Here is a 16986-nt window from a genome sequence, read left to right as displayed (position 1 = left end):
CTTCTCCAACACCACAGTTCAAAAGCATCAATTCTTCGGCACTCAGCCTTCTTCACAGTCCAACTTTCACATCCATACATGACCACAGGAAAAACCATAGCCTTGACTAGATGGGCCTTTGTTGGCAAAGTAATGTCTCTGCTTTTGAATATGCTATCTAGGTTGGTCATCACTTTCCTTCCAAGGAGTAAGCGTCTTTTAATTTCATGGCTGCAGTCACCATCTGCAGTGATTTTGGAGCCCAGAAAAATAAAGTCTGACACTGTTTCCACTGTTTCCCCATCTATTTCCCATGAAGTGATGGGACCGGATGCCATGATCTTCATTTTCTGAATGTTGAGCTTTAAGCCAACTTTTTCATTCTCCACTTTCACCTTCATCAAGAGGCTTTTGAGTTCCTCTTCACTTTCTGCCATAAGGGTGGTGTCATCTGCATATCTGAGGTTATTGATATTTCTCCTGGCAATCTTGATTCCAGCTTGTGTTTCTTCCAGCCCAGCATTTCTCATGATGTACGCTGCATAGAAGTCAAATAAACAAGGTGACAATATACAGCCTTGATGTACTCCTTTTCTTATTTGGAACCAGTCTGTTGTTCCATGTCCAGTTCTAACTGTTGCTTCCTGACCTGCATACAAATTTCTCAAGAGGCAGATCAGGTGGTCTGGTATTCCCACCTCTTGAAGAATTTTCCACAGTTTATTGTGAGCCACACAGTCAAAGGCTTTGGCATAGTCAATAAAGCAGAAATAGATGTTTTTCTGGAGTTCTCTTGCTTTTTCCATGATCCAGCAGATGTTGGCAATTTGATCTCTGGTTCCTCTGCCTTTCTAAAACCAGCTTGAACATCAGGAAGTTCATGGTTCACATATTGCTGAAGCCTGGCTTGGAGAATTTTAAGCATTATTTTACTAGAGTGTGAGATGAGTGCAATTGTGCGGTAGTTTGAGCATTCTTTGGCATTGCCTTTCTTTGGGATTGGAATGAAAACTGACCTTTTCCAGTCCTGTGGCCACTGCTGAGTTTTCCAAATTTGCTGGCATATTGAGTGCAGCACTTTCACAGCATCATCTTTCAGGATTTGGAATAGCTCAACTGGAATTCTATCACCTTCACTAGCGTTGTTCGTAGTGATGCTTCCTAAGGCCCACTTGACTTCACATTTCAGGATGTCTGGCTCTAGGTGAGTGATCACACCATTGTGATTATCTGGGTTGTGAAGATCTTTTTTGTACAGTTCTTCTGTGTATTCTTGCCATCTCTTCTTAATATCTTCTGCTTCTGTTAGGTCCATACCATTTCTGTCCTTTATCGAGCCCATCTTTGCGTGAAATGTTCCTTTGGTATCTCTGATTTTCTTGAAGAGATCTCTAGTCTTTCCCATTCTGTTGTTTTCCTCTATTTCTTTGCATTGATCACCGAAGAAGACTTTCTTATCTCTTCTTGCTATTCTTTGGGACTCTGAATTCAGATGTTTATATCTTTCCTTTTCTCCTTTGCTTTTCACTTCTCTTCTTTTAACAGCTATTTGTAAGGCCTCCCCACACAGCCATTTTGCTTTTTTGCATTTCTTTTCCATGGGGATGGTCTTGATCCCTGTCTCCTGTACAATGTCACGAACCTCATTCTATAGCTCATCAGGCACTCTATCTATCAGATCTAGGCCCTTAAATCTATTTCTCACTTTTTAAAATTAAGGTATGCCATTAAAAAAAAAAAAAAAAAAAAAACAACTGGGCTTCCCTGGTGGCTCAGACAGTAAAGAATCTGCCTGCAATGCAGGAGACCTGGGTTCGATCCCTGGGTTGGGATGATCCCCTGGAGGAGGGCATGGCAACCCACTCTAGTATTCTTGCCTGGAGAATTCCATGGACATAGGAGCCCGGTGGGCTACAGTCCATGGGTTTGAAAAGAGTCAGACATGACTGAGGAACTAACAGTTTCACTTGCACACTTAACAGACTACAGAATAGGGTCGACGTATCTTTTATATCCACTAGGAAACCAAAAAAAGGTAATGTGATTTGCTTTGTGGCGATATTCACTTTACTGTGGTGGTCTGGAACCTGCAGTATGTCTGAGGTTTGCCTGCACAGTTGTTCTTTTAAGGCTGGAAGGTCACCAAACCCTGCTTTGAGTCGAGAGGCTGTTTTCTCACACAGCTCTGTGAGTTCCCAGTCTCCATGACCTCAGATATGTTATCTGCATCCACAGTACGCTCAGTCTCACCTGAAGGACACTGACGGTGCCCACCTCGCAGGAACCTCAATGAGGGGCATGTAAGCAAATACCCCTCAAATTACATTGAAGAGTACTGGGAACATAGCAAGAGCTCAAAAAACATGACCTGCTGCTTCAGGTATTACTGTTTTTATGATCACAACTCATGAAAGATTCTACTCAGTCAAACTTTGCCTTCCTCTCTGCTGGGGATCAGATTACCTTCAGTGCAGAAGGGTGGACGTTCTCCAGCAGCGGGTCCTCCAGCGCCAATTCCTGCCTCCTCTCCACCCGGACCTCGGCGTAACTGCTCAGGAAATGAAGAGACCACAGCTGGAGGGGGGACGTCCCGGGATGACACCAGCAAAGAGGGCTGTGTGACACCCTCTCCCAGGGCAGCCACTAGCAAGGCTGGCCCAGTTACTTGTTTGGGGATGGGGTTTCTTCCTGGGCCTACATTCCACAGGAGTCACTTGTACTGTGACATTCAGAGTGACTTCCTTTCTGGGATTTGCCTGGTGATCCAGGGGCTGGGACTCCACACTTCCACTTCAGGGGGCCCGGGTTTGATTCCCGGTCAGGGAACTTCCCTGGTGGCTCAGATGGTAAAGCATCTGCCTACGATGTGGGAGACCCGGGTTCAATCCCTGGGATGGGAGGATCTCCTGGAGAAGGCAATGGCAACCCACTCCAGTACTCTTGCCTGGAAAATCCCATGGATGGATAAGCCTGGTAGGCTACAGTCCACAGGGTTGCAAAGAGTCGGACATGACTAAGTGACTTCACTTCAGGGAACTAAGGAGCTTCCCTGGTGGCTCAGACGGTAGAGAATCTGCCTGCAATATGGGAGACATGAGTTCGATCCTTGGGTTGGGAAGATCCCCTGGAGAAGGGAATGGACCCCACAAGCTGTGAGGCACAGCCAAAAGAAAAAAAAATCATAAAAAAAACTTTAAACACATAAAAAAGAACATTTTCCTTTCCAGGATGTTGTTGCCTACACTTTCCTTTGTTGTTGTTGTTCTTTTCTCTTTTTACTGATCTTGACCCATCCTACCCAGAAACCCCCACGCACAATTGTCTTTAGAAACCTATTTTCATTAATACGATGAGCCTCAGCCTTCAAATAATTAGAAGACTTACTGGAGACCTACTCAGTTTGGACTATGCACAGGAGGAAGTGATATATAATTTTTTTTTTTTTTTTTTAGTAATTACAGACTACAATTACAGACTATAAAACTTCCAGAAGTTTTCTTTCGACCAAACCTAGAACTAGCCAGACCCAGATGGCCAATTAGTCTATGGACCCACTCTTTGAATGGTATGGGGAAATAACTCAGAGTGGTGATAGCCGAGTGACCCAGCTGTGGCTTTTGCACTGACTATAGAGCTGTGGGCTGGGTATTGGGCCTGGGGAGCAGTGGTGACTTCTGCGCCTCGGGGATACCTGTGACTTCATTCTCTGTTGGTTGCTCCCTACTTTCTCTGAGAATCTCATTCTGGGATCTGAGAAGATAGACCAGAAATCAGACTCTGAGGAGCAAGGTGTTGACGATGTTCAGTCTTACCTGGGGACAAAAGGACCCCTGGCAAAGGGCCAGGCAGTTGTGGGGGGTGGGGGTTGTGGAGGCTGGACATGGAATCAAAAAACACTGGCTGCTGACATGCCCGGGGTGGTCTGGGAAGTCAGGGTCAGGTCCCCCTGGGGGTGGGCATGTACGTGATGATCAGGGTCACTGGCCTAGAATTACCTGCATTTCTTATCCTTCCTCTTTCCTCACTTACTAAAGAGGAGGGATTTACATGTGTGTGAGTGTGTGTGTGTACTGGCTTGGCCAAAAAGCTTGTTCAGGTTTTCTAGAGATCTTATGGATAAAACAAATTGAATGTTTTGCCTGATCGAATAGATAAGTAAGTGTATATGGATAGTATCTATCCATCCATCTATTATCTATCTATCAATCAACCAGTCATCTATGATCTATCAATCAACTATCTATCTATTCATCTATCTATCATCTATTGCTCTATCCATTTACCTAACTACCCATTATCTGCTGACAATCATCCATTTCTTATGTACATGTACGTAACAATAGGTATGTATATGTATATCTCGATCTATCATATATCTGTTATCTATCATCTATTTGTTCTGTATTGATACCTATATATAATGTGATCCTTCTAACCTTTCTTTCATTGCTCTCCTCAAAAGCTCTCCTCTAGACCAGCTTAAAACTAATTTATGTTCTTAAAATTTTTGTACTTGGGGAAAAAAACCCAAACAGCATTTCCCCTTTACCTTTGGGAACTGTGACCCTACACAGGCAGTGTCTAGGAAACACTGGATCTGCTTCCTCCCTTGGAAGCCCTGCCACCCACATGGGGCTGGGGCAGTTAACCTCTCCCGGAGGTCAGGGAGCCACCAGGAACCCTCTGGCTCTTGTACCACCCTGCCTTGGTTGCCATCAGTAGTTTTTGAGGCATTCAAAAAAGGGGGAGGGGTGGCAGGAGGGACTATGTCTCTGAGTTATTCAGAGGCAAAATTTTAATTTTCTTTTCCTACCAGTGACAAGGGAAGGCTGGGGGCTGGATGGAGATGAGGGAAAATATGTAAGTAGGTCACTGAAGCAGTAATTTACAGAGGAACATCCTGGCTGCCTGGAAGAGCTCAGTGAGGCTGTCAGAGGGGCCTGGCGGGGCCCTGGGAGGAAGTCTCAGCCCTGGGAGGCCAGGGCTGGGTGTGGGCTAGGAAGAAGCTGGCTTCTGGGGATTAGTCTGCTCACTGCGAGCAGAGTCCTGCTGCAGAACTCAGGCCCGGGCTCACTCCTCAGAACTGGGGACCCTTAAGGATACTGGGGCTCTGAGCCACCTGCTGGGGACCCCTAAGGATGCCCACCCTCCCAGCCCCTGGCCCGCCCACCCTCCTAGCCCCTGGCCCGCACCTGACCACCGAGTGTGTGCACACGATGAACTCGGGCTTGGAGTTCCACTGGTGGTAGGTGATGTAGTAGTGGGTCTGGAGCCAAATCCACTGCTGGCCTTTGGTTAGAAACCTGTAGCAGCACGACTTCCCTTTGCCAAACTGCATCACTGTGAGTAGAAGACGGAGTCAGTGTATAACCAGCATTAAGACACAAGGACCCTTTCCTCCCACAGTCACTTTTAACAACACCAGCTTTCAAAATGACAGTGGTCATTTCCCCAGTAGTGATGGCTCTTAAGTGACCATCAACTGCCACGTGTAAAGTACAGAGCTGGTGGGAAGTTGCTACATAACACAGGGAGCCCAGCTCGGTGCTCTGTGATTGACCTAGAGGAGTGGGATGGGGGCGGGGAGGGAGGCTCAAGAGGGAGGGGACATGTATATAATTATGGCTGATTTGAGTTGCTGTACAGCAGAAATCAACACAACAACATTGTAAAGCAATGTCCCTCCACTTGAGAAACAAATTTAAAAAGAAGATCACAGGAAATGGTCATGAATTCTGAAACAATGGAGGGATGATCCTCCTGCTTCCCCAAATGCTCAAAAGCTTAAGAGAGCCTTAAATCCGGGCAGAATCTTCAACTGGGAGTTTAATTAAGGCAATAGTTCCATTCACCATTGCAATGAAAAGAATAAAATACTTAGGAATATATCTACCTAAAGAAACAAAAGACTTATATATAGAAAACTATAAAACACTGGAGAAAGAAGTCAAAGAGGACACAAATAGATGGAGAAATATACCGTGTTCATGGATCAGAAGAATCAATATAGTGAAAATGAGTATACTACCCAAAGCAATCTATAGATTCAAAGCAATCTTTAGATTCAGTGCAATCCCTATCAGGCTACCAACAGTATTTTTCAGAGAACTAGAACAAATAATTTCACAATTTGCATGGAAATACAAAAAACCTCAAATAGCCAAAGCAATCTTGAGAAAGAAGAATGGAACTGGAGGAATCAACCTGCCTGACTTCAGGCTCTACTACAAAGCCACAGTCATCAAAACAGTATGTACTGGCACAAAGACAGAAATATTGATCAATGGAACAAAATAGAAAGACCAGAAATAAACCCACGCACCTATGGACACCTTATCTTTGACAAAGGAGGCAAGAATATACAATGGAGAAAAGACAATCTCTTTAACAAGTGGTGCTGGGAAAACTGGTCAACCACTTGTAAAAGAATGAAACTAGATCACTTTCTAACACCATACACAAAAACAAACTCAAAATGGATTAAAGATCTAAATGTAAGACCAGAAACTATAAAACTTCTAGAGGAAAACATAGGCAAAACACTCTCCGACATAAACCACAGCAGGATCCTCTATGACCCACCTCCCAGAATATTGGAAATAAAAGCAAAAATAAACAAATGGGATCTAATTAAAATTAAAAGCTTCTGCACAACAAAGGAAACTATAAGCAAGGTGAAAAACAGCCTTCAGAATGGGAGAAAATAATAGCAAATGAAGCAATGGACAAAGAATTAATCTCAAAAATATACAAGCAACTCCTGCAGCTCAATTCCAGAAAAATAAACGACCCAATCAAAAAATGGGCCAAAGAACTAAACAGACATTTCTCTAAAGAAGACATACAGATGGCTAACAAACACATAAAAAGATGCTCAACATCACTCATTATCAGAGAAATTCAAATCAAAACCACAATGAGGTACCATTTCACACCAGTCAGAATGGCTGCTATCCAAAAGTCTACAAGCAATAAATGCTGAAGAGGGTGTGGAGAAAAGGGAACCCTCTTACACTGTTGGTGGGAATGCAAACTAGTACAGCACTATGGAGAACAGTGTGGAGATTCCTTAAAAAACTGGAAATAGAACTGCCTTATGATCCAGCAATCCCACTGCTGGGCATACACACTGAGGAAACCAGAACTGAAAGAGACATATGTACTCCAATGTTCATCACAGCACTGTTTATAATAGCCAGGACATGGAAGCAACCTAGATGTCCATCAGCAGATGAATAGATAAGAAAGCTGTGGTACATATACACAATGGAATATTACTCAGCCATTAAAAAGAATACATTTGAATCAGTTCTAATGAGGTGGATGAAACTGGAGCCTATTATACAGATTGAAGTAAGCCAGAAAGAAAAACACCAATACAGTATACTAACGCATATATATGGAATTTAGAAAGATGGTAATGATAACCCTGTATGCAAGACAGCAAAAGAGACACAGATGTATAGAAAAGTCTTTTGGACTCTGTGGGAGAGGGAGGGGGGGATGATTTGGGAGAATGGCATTAAAACATGTAAATTATCACATGTGAAACGAATTGCCAGTCCAGGTTTGATGCATGATACAGAGTGCTTGGGGCTGGTGCACTGGGATGACCCAGAGGGATGGGATGGGGAGAGAGCTGGGAGGGGGGTTCAGGATGGGGAACACATGTACACCCATGGCGGATTCATGTCAATGTATGGCAAAACCAATACAATATTGTAAAGTTAAAAAAAAAAAAAGAAGCCGTGGTTTTCGAGATGTGCCACAGCTTTGGTAGCGACGGCCTCTCTATTTGGGCATGCACTTCATGAGCCCTTCCCCTAGGAGACCGTTGCAGTCGGCCAGCCCCTGCTCCTTGTTAACCATGTGTGACCAAAAAGGCCACGATCAAGAACGCTGATATGTTGGAGGAGATGCAACAGGACTTGGTGGAGTGTGCAATTCAGGCACTGGAGAAATATAATATAGAGAACGACATTGCGACCCATATCAAGAAGAAGTTTGACAAGAAGCACAACCCCACCCGGCACTGCATCATGGGGAGGAACTTCGGTAGTTATGTGACACATGAAACCAAACACTTCATCTACTCCTACCTGGGCCAAGTGGCCATTCTCCTGTTCAAATCTGGTTAAAAGCATGGACTGTGCCACACAGCCAGTGATCCATCCAAAAACAAGGACTGCAGCCTAAATTCCAAATACCAGAGACTGTGGTCTTCAGCCTTGCCTCAGGGAACTCCTCCATCTTTGAACCTTTATGGTGTTTTGTACAGGCCATTCTCTGTACTAGTTTGTGGTTATTAAGCAATTAGCAAAACATCTTACATTTGTATTTATTTTCTATTCATACCTCTCTGCCCCATGTTTTTTCTCTTCAAAATCCATTCCTTTAAAGAAATAAATCTGTTGAAGAAGTGTGCATAAAAAAAAAAAAAAAAGCCCTGGTTTTCCTGGGGCTCACCATCCTGCTGCAGCTGGAGCTGTCTTTGGAGTTGTGGGAGAGACCATCCAGATGCTGGGAGAACTGGACCGAAAACAGACCTGACAGCCAGCAGCCTCTGGATGGATGCTCTGGCTGCCAGCCAGCTGAGCATCCTTGGTCTACATGGCTCTATACAGAGGATCAGCCACAGGGGCTTCCACTGCACACCACCACGCAGGGCTCCTATGGTTAAGTTGCGGCTTCCTTGGGGGTACCCGGTACACACAGATGCTGCTGGGTTAGGCCTGGGCAGGGCAGAAAGCTGGACCACGGGTCCAGGAAAGAGGAGCAGCTGGGGTGCACTGTCTCAGTGCCTGGATTTTAGCTCCTCTTTACATGCTAGCGGTCAAGAGAAAGCCTAAACAGGAGACCAAAGCGACAAAAGGAGGCAATGAATCTGCCAGTAAAATAATATTTGTGGGACTTCCCTGGTGGTCCAGTGATTAAGAATCTACCTGCCAATGCAGGGGACACAGGTTTGATCCCTGGTCTGGGAAGATTCCACATGCCACGGGCAATTAAGCTCCAAGAGCCGCAACTACTGAAGCCTGTGTGCCCAAGAGCCTGTGCTCTGCAACCAGAGAAGCCACCGAAATGAGAAGTCCGAGTACCACAGCTAGAGAGTAGCCCCCGCTTGCCATAACTAGAGAAAGCCCCCAAATAAATAAATAAAATAATAGTTATCAGACTATTTAAAAAGCAAAAAAAGATCAAATAGTTTGCATTGCTGAGGGGAGCTGGGAAGGGGCTGGGGGAGGAAGCACACAGATCAAAGTCAATTCCAGGTGCAAACAAAACACAGGGGAATCTAGACAAGGATCCCCAACAAGGACCACAACTTGATCATCTCAGAGAGGGCAAAATTCTTGGCCTCAGAAGGAACCAAGTAATGCGTCAACTGGCAGAGCCTACGAGTCCCACTGTCAGGGCTGCAGGGAGAGAATGGAGGTCCTCAGGAGGGGAGCTGGGTGGTTGGCAGGGTTACTCACGGTGCTGGTGGCACCTAGCTAGGAGCTCCAGGTCATCCACGTGGTAGTAGTCGTAGCCCGAGGTTCCCAGGACTTCAAAAGGCAGGTACCCTATGATAGGAGGGGCTCTGCAAGGACAGTTGGTAGGGGGGTCTTCATCAGCCCTGCGGGCTTCCTGTAGTGGCCAATCCAGGGGCAGTTTGCATGTTTCTTGATCAACCCAGGGGCCTCATTTCTCAAGAATAAACACAGAAAAAACCGTTTGGCAATGGTCAAAACCAGAGAGGCGGTGTTTTCCAAAGTGCTCACATTTTTTGGCATTAGACCCTTGGTTCCCTCGACCTAAACTGGCCCCAGTGATCACAAATGTTATTACTGCTGAATAATTAAAAACAGCTATGCATGGAGTCAGCCCAATTCTAAAGTGTCATAAAAAAAATCAAAGGGCAGGAAGGGGAGATTGTTAGTTCTTCAACTGTGAAAAAATGTAACACAAGAAAGAAAGAAGATTGGTCTAAAGGGACGGAAGGGTGTTGAAGGAAATAAAATGAGAGCTTCCTTCACATCTTGCCTTGCCTAATGGCAGCTGGTGAGGGTCCTGAGTGGGATGGGGGTGGGGCAGGTGGGGGTGTCCCAGAGATGTCTCCAGCGGGGGTGTGTGGCTCTCCTGAGATGCTCTGACCCAACCCAGGACATATCCATAGATGGGACAAACGCAGTGGAGGGAGATCCCAGCCCTTTGGCCAGCAAGCACTTTCCCCACGACGAGAGAGGACCAGGTCTGAATTCTGTCCCCCAAGGAGAGCCTGGCTCCTGGAAATAAGCGCTTGAAAAAGCACCCAACCCAAATGTGTTTTTCTTTTCACAAACCTGTGATCCAGAAATAAAAATTTCCATTCCAAGCTATGCCTTGAAGTGAATTCCTCTAAAGGTTCGTCAACGATGCACATTTCCTGTATTGAAAGGGAGGAAAAATATGACTCGGGGTGCCAGATTCTCACCCCCACCCCTGGTTGTGTCAAGAACACATGGTCGGCAACAGAAGTGAAAAGCACTTAGAGCGAGTTTCCAAGTTGTGTTGGACCAAACCTCCTCATCAGCAGCTAATTTCGGTATTAGTGGCTGCTAAATTTATTTCACGAGCTGGGGAAAAAGGTCTGAGAGCCAGAATGTCATACCCCTCCCTTCCTATCATCTAGACATGTGGTAAACACATGGAAAATGGCTTTTCATCTGAATTTGAATGAGTAACTTAACTCAGCATTCACCCCATCCAAGGGAAAGAAATTACAGACGGGAGTCCGGAGCACTGTCTGACAGGTTTTACCTCTGCCCGCGCTGATTGGTATCAACATACATGTGAAGAGTAGGAAGGTTTATAGAGTTCTGGAAGACCCTTTTCTGCCCCCGTGATTCACTGCCTTCAAACAAAATCCCCTCAAGGAGGGCATGGCTACCCACTCCAGTATTCTTGCCTGGAGAATCCCATGGACAGAGGACACTGGCGGGCTACAGTCCATGAAGTCTGAAAGAGGGGCTTTCCAGGTAAAGACTGTGCCTGCAATCTGGGAGACCTGGATTTGATTTCTGTGTCAGGAAGATCCCCTGGAGAAGGGAATGGCTACCTGCTCTGGTATTTTTAGGAAACTGAGGCTTGGGGAAAGAGTTTGTGGGGCTGTTGCTGTACAGAAATCAGATACTGAACATTCTCAGAGTCGGTGATGAGCTCATTGAAATCTTCTTTCACAGAAAGACAAGGAATTACCTGCCACACAAGGTGACTTGGGGGTACTTGTTCTGCAAGATAAATCCTCTCTGGGTACTTGCCTTTAAGAACTGTGGTGTGGCCAGGCGAACGGTGGCGATGAAGCAGACTTCCTTCCCCAAGGGCACTCGGCAGGGCCTTGAAAGGGCGCCATCAAAGCCATTACAAGAGGGGCTGGGCACTGGTGGAGGGGAGGAGACACAGGTCAGCCCTAGCTGGTGTGAGGTCAGCCCTAGATGGTGTGGGGCCAGCCCCGCCGGGCACCACCGAGCGGCCTCAGGTCCATCAGCCGTTTCATTCTCACAGCAACTTGGGGATGTCAAGTGCTATTCTTACCCCCACTGTATGGGAACCTGAGGCTCAGACTGGGAAGCATTGGGCACAAGGCCAGACAGAGCTGGAATTTGAGTCAGTAACGCACAACTAGGGCTTCCCAGGTGGCTCAGTGTAAAGAATCCACCTGCCAGTGCAGGAGATGTGGGTTCGATCCCTAGGTCAGGAAGATCCCCTGGAGGAGGAAATGGCAACCCACTCCAGTATGCTTGCCTGGAAAATCCCATGGACAGAGGACCCTGGTGGGCTACCGTCCATGGGGTCACAGAGAGTCGGACGTGACGTAGTGACTAAACAACAACACACAACTCTGCCTCCCACTGCCACTAGTCCTGCAGCCATGGAGGTTACTGCGCTGGGAAAAAGTCCTCTGCCAGACCAGCACACAGCCCCACAATGCAGGAGGGTCTGGACGCACACATCAGCTTGTGTCTTAAGGGTGAGCTGCATTGTTAGATGGTGTTCTGATACTGATGGGCTCAGGGGAAGTATGGTGGCTCAGAGGGTAAAGAATCTGCCTGCAATGCAGGACACCCAGGTTCGATCCCTGGGTTGAGGAGATCCCCTGGAGAAGGGAATGCTACCCCCTCCAGTATTCTTGCCTGGAGAATCCCATGGACAGAGGAGCCTGGCTGAGCATGAGCTATAGTCCACTGAGTCACAAAGAGCTGGACATGACTAAGTGACCAATACTACTACTACTACAGGGGAACTAGTGGGTCTTGACCCTGGGTTGGCCTACCTGGGATTCAAGAGATTGTGCCCTGAACCACCTCAGAGCCCAGGTTGATGCAAGATTTGACTGAGGAGATAGCTCAGGATTCACAGTGACCTCCCCAGTTACACAGCATCCACAATAGAACTCACTGCCCAGGTGACAAAACCCATTCATTGTGTCTTATGTGTTCTCACAGGCCGGGAAGGCTGGCTTTCCTTATCCTTATATAAATGAGGAACCCAAGGTCTAGGAGGCTTGTGTATATCAACTGAGCTCACTCAGAGTTGAAATGGTGGAGCAGGGTTTCCACCCAGGTCTTAGGACTTCAAGCCCTGGTTCTAACAGGACCGAGAAGGGGCTGTTCTGGGCTCCAGCCCACCATGATGCTGAGGCCAGGCCCCCAGAGGCCTGGGGGAGATACCACTTGGCATTACTAGCCATCTCCATAGGAGCAGTACACCTGTCTTCAGGGTGACTGTGAAAAACGGCTTCACCTTCCAGAGAAAACTTCTTGCTCTTTTCAGTGGAGTTTGGTGGGTGGAAGAAAGAGTTCAATAGGAGAAACGTCAACCTATCAGGTACACGGAATTCTCTCCAGATTCCCCAGAACCAGATACACGATTGCCCCCAGCCCAGATCAGCTACTTCAGAAACTCGGGGTGAAGCCTGGGCAGCAACACTTTATGAAGTTTCCCCAGAGACTTCCCTGGTGGTCCAGTGGTTAGGATCCCACACTTTCAATGCAGGGGTCGTGGGTTTGATCAGGAACTAAGATCCTGCACGCCATGCGGCCAAAACATTTTAAAAAATAAAATAAAATTGGGTCTTAAAAAGTCAGTAAAAAAATTAAATTTTTTCTTTATTTTCTTAAAGTTTTTATCGAATTTGTTACAATATTACTTCTGTTGTATGTTTTGATTTTTTTTTTTTTTTGGTCAAGAGGCACCTAGGATATTAGTTCCCCAGCCAGGGATCAAACCTGCACCCCTGGACTGGAAGGTCAAAGCTTAACCGTGGACAGGGAAAGTCCCTAAAATGTTTCTTTAAAAAAACAAAAAACCTCCCCCAATTTACTAACATGCAGCCAGGGTTGAGGATTATTATTCTAGATAATCTACATTACCTCTTTCTTTTTAAAATGTAGTGGATTATATCCTGCATATTTCTGAGCTTGTAGATTCAGACAGAGCCATGTTTTCCAATTTGAGAACATCATAAAACTGTTTTCTGAAAAGAAATCTGTAAGACGCTCTTTGGCTTTCCAGTAATTTTTTGTTTTCTATGTTTACAGGTTTCTAAGTGAATCCATCTATACTAGATCTTCTATCTACAGTGGTCGGCTACCCACCAACAAGAACACACTCATTTTACCAAACATAGTCTCTGAATGCCTTCACATAAATACTAATAAATGTTTCCAAACACGAATATAAAGTGAGGAAAACAAAACAGAGTGGGCCCGAGAGAATTTACATCTGTCGGTCTCTGGCTTAGATCATTGCAGATTAATTTGTCGGGTGGGCCACGGAAGTCACCAAGGGAAAGGAGAACAAGCCCACACAAGGGAAGGGTCTGCAGATGTGAACATCTGGTCATTAAAAAAGGACATTTAAAAATTTCCCAGATGTGAAAGATCCTCTCTGCCTGAATCTAGAGACATTGCCTGCCAGATTAAAACCTAATAAAATCCTCTCTTCTCTTTCAGAATAGCAGGACCTTCCAAACGAACATCTGAGGACATCCCAAGAATTTAAGAGAAACTCTCTACACTATGACCTGGTCTTCCCAGTGCTGCAGTGATAAGGAATCTGCCTGCCTGGGCCAGGAGACATAGTTTGATCCCTGGGTTGGGAAGATCCCCTGGAGTAGGAAATGGCAACCCACTCCAGTATTCTCGCCTGGAGAATTCCATGGACAGAGGAGCCTGGTGGGCTACAGTTCATGGGGTTGCAGAGTCAGACAATAGCCCGCACACACACAAACCACAGACTAGCTTGAGTGACCTTTTCGACTGCTAAATTCATGTCAGTAAGCACCTCCCTGGGTGATTTACTGTGAGGAGGAAGGGGTAGTGAATGCCAGCCCCCGATAACTTCTTCAAGGGGTAGAGCCTCAGATAGTGGAAAAGAAGTGGGTGTTTTGCAGACCTTGCCATTGGCCTGACTGCCTCCCAAGGTGGTTTTTACCAGTCGTCTTATCACTTTGAAGGCTTTAAAGAAGAAAATGCACCCCAGGAGGGACGTCTCATGATTGCTCAGAGTCTGCACTTGATAAGTTGGATACTTTACAGAGGGGCTTGAAACTGAACAAACTCCTTTTCTAAACAAGCTTCCACCCCCAGAAGCCTTAAGCAGATGAAGTCTTGAGCAAAGGTGAAAATAAATGAAGATGAAGTTGTAACAGAGGGCAAGGAGAAAAGCTTGGGGGAAACCAGGGGGAAGAAGACACTGTCCTCGTTTTGTGAACTGAAAGCCTCTGAAATGACTTGTCCTCCCAGCATGAGCTTTCTCACATATTCTAGAGTCAACAGAAGGAGGCTGTGCCCAGGGACCTCTGAGTAATAGAGAACACTTAGAGTAACTTCTCTGGCACTTCCCAAGGTGGGAAGGACTTAATTAGTTGTTTCAACTTTAGTCAGAGGAAAAAATAGATCTAATTACACTTGGCTTCGAGAGCCTCTCAGAAGGATTCACCACTCAAGGAAGGCAAAGTCCTGTCTTATCAGATTTGTGTCCCTTTCCAGACTTCTCCTTTCCCTGCCACCAGCAAACACACAGCACTAACCGACGACAGACACAGAAGTGATTAATTCCTGCCCCACATCCCAGAGTTAGTCAACAGTGGTCTGAGTACAATCCTGTGAATCATTGCAGGGTGGCCTCATTTTCATTGTTTTGTTTGAGATGTATTATTCACAAAAACATCTTACCCCATTTATATCCTGTATAATAATAAAACCCAGTACACTATCAAAAGATAAGTCATTTTGTGGTTATTTGCCATTTAAAATTACCCAGTATTTCTTTGCATCCCATTAACACAAATAATCAAAGAATGACTTGTTTTCATCTGTAACAAACCGATTTCTTGTGTGCAGGGACTGTAATATATTAGTAGTAGTGTTAGTTGGTCAGTCGTGTCTGACTCTTTGTGATCCCAGGGACTGTAGCCCACCAGGCTGCATGGAATTCTCCAGGCAAGAATACTGGAATCGATTGCCATTCCCTTCTCCAGAAGATCTTCCTGATCCAGGGATCGAACCCAGGTCTTCTGTGTAACGTACTAGAGTCATATTTAATTGTGAACTCTGCCTCCTCATACAACATATTAGGAAATAGTCCCCCAAATCAGTACTGAACTTTGGTGGTGGTGGTTTGGTGGTTTAGTCGCCAAGTCATGTCTGACTCTTGCGACCCCATGGATTGTAGCCTGCCAGACTCCTCTGTCCATGGGATTCTTCAGGCAAGAATACTGGAGTGGGTAACCATTTCCTTCTCCAGGGGATCTTCCCCACCCAGGAATTGAACCCAGGTCTTCTTCATTGCAGACAGATTCTTTACCAACTGAGCTAGCAGGGAAGCCCCTCTGAACTTTGCATCAGATGTAAAGGAGACTCTGGGTACTATAACTATTTTGAGGAAAACAATTATTCCCAACTGATTTAGTATCAGTATGTTCTCTAACTGAGAACATGTTCACCAAATTATATTTTTTAGTTATTTTCTGTACATTTTATAGGGGACATGTTCTGTGTATGGGCTTCCTTGCTGGCTCTGTGGTAAAGAATCCATCTGCCAGTCAGGAGATGTGGGATCGATTCCTGGGTCAGAAAGATCCCCTGGAGGAGGAAATGGCACCCCACTCCAGTATTCTTGCCTGGAGAATCCCATGGACAGAGGAGCCTGGCAGGCTACAGTCCATGGGGTCACAGAGTCGGACATGACTTAGCAACTAAACAACAATGTGTTCTGTGTATAGTGAATAAATAACTCCTATAGTATCAGAAAAATAAGTGATCTTAATCAAAAACCCAAAGCTGAATAGCTAGCTTTCCCCACAGTGGGAACTGGGGCAGTGGTGGGGTTTGGGTGGGGCTGGTTCTGTCTCCAGCTCTGAGCAGGAGTCTTGCCCACACGTTTACTCAATGACTCTCTCTCGAGATGATCTTCCACCTCACACTGCACCACAGCTTAAAGTCCAATCTGGGAAGAGACCTTCAGATCCTAACCAGCAATTGATGCGCAGACCTTGAGACTCCTGGTTGAGACTTCCCTTGAGACTTCCCTTCCGCAGCCCAGCCTGCTGCTGCTGGTGGCCTGTGGGCTGTGGGCGGCTGGCCCACAACACGGTTCTGGTTCCAGGGTGCTCGGGCTGGCTCACTGCCCTCTGAGGCATTAACACTGGTCAGAAGGACGCCTGGGTGAGAAGCAGCCGTAAACCAGCACGCACAGGCATCACGGCTCTGTGGAAAACAGCCAGGCACCTGTCATGGGCCTCATGCTTGGGGAGATGCAGGATGTTGAAAGGATCAAGGGGTTATCAAGTCCCTTCTTTGCTCACGGATCGTTCAGCACTGAAGTCTCTGATTTCAGAGATCCTGAAAGAATTTTTCCTTGGGCTCAAATTCTCAGGATTTCAAAACCAAGAGAACCCCAAGGTTCAATGGAGGACAATATTAGTGCATATACAGGGAGTCTAGAAGGGTGAACCTGTCTGCAGGGCAGCAGTGGAGGCGC

At 46.0% G+C, this 16986-nt stretch overlaps 2 protein-coding genes across 5 annotated transcripts in view; one reads left to right on the top strand and one right to left on the bottom strand.

Annotated features, from left to right (window-relative positions):
* NPAS2 (neuronal PAS domain protein 2) overlaps positions 1–16986 on the bottom strand; it is a 198529-nt gene that overhangs the window by 34359 nt on the left and 147184 nt on the right. For all 4 annotated transcript variants that reach the window (XM_027554709.1, XM_027554710.1, XM_027554708.1 and 1 more), the window contains exons 8-12: positions 11262–11380; positions 10305–10387; positions 9456–9562; positions 5172–5319; positions 2443–2527 (exon numbers count right to left, since the gene is read on the bottom strand). In XM_027554709.1, coding sequence (XP_027410510.1) covers positions 2443–2527; positions 5172–5319; positions 9456–9562; positions 10305–10387; positions 11262–11380 — 542 coding nt within the window. The remainder of the gene's footprint in view (positions 1–2442; positions 2528–5171; positions 5320–9455; positions 9563–10304; positions 10388–11261; positions 11381–16986) is intronic.
* LOC113900664 (dynein light chain 1, cytoplasmic-like) lies at positions 7848–8378 on the top strand (the record flags this gene model as incomplete). Its single annotated transcript, XM_027554361.1, has 1 exon — positions 7848–8378. A coding segment is annotated over one exon (270 nt), but the record flags the coding sequence as incomplete, so codon positions are not given.

This window comes from Bos indicus x Bos taurus, chromosome 11 (assembly GCF_003369695.1).
Source record: "Bos indicus x Bos taurus breed Angus x Brahman F1 hybrid chromosome 11, Bos_hybrid_MaternalHap_v2.0, whole genome shotgun sequence".
Lineage (NCBI taxonomy): Eukaryota > Metazoa > Chordata > Mammalia > Artiodactyla > Bovidae > Bos > Bos indicus x Bos taurus.
Note: the sequence above shows the minus strand (reverse complement) of the source record. Positions and strands in the feature narration are given on the sequence as shown.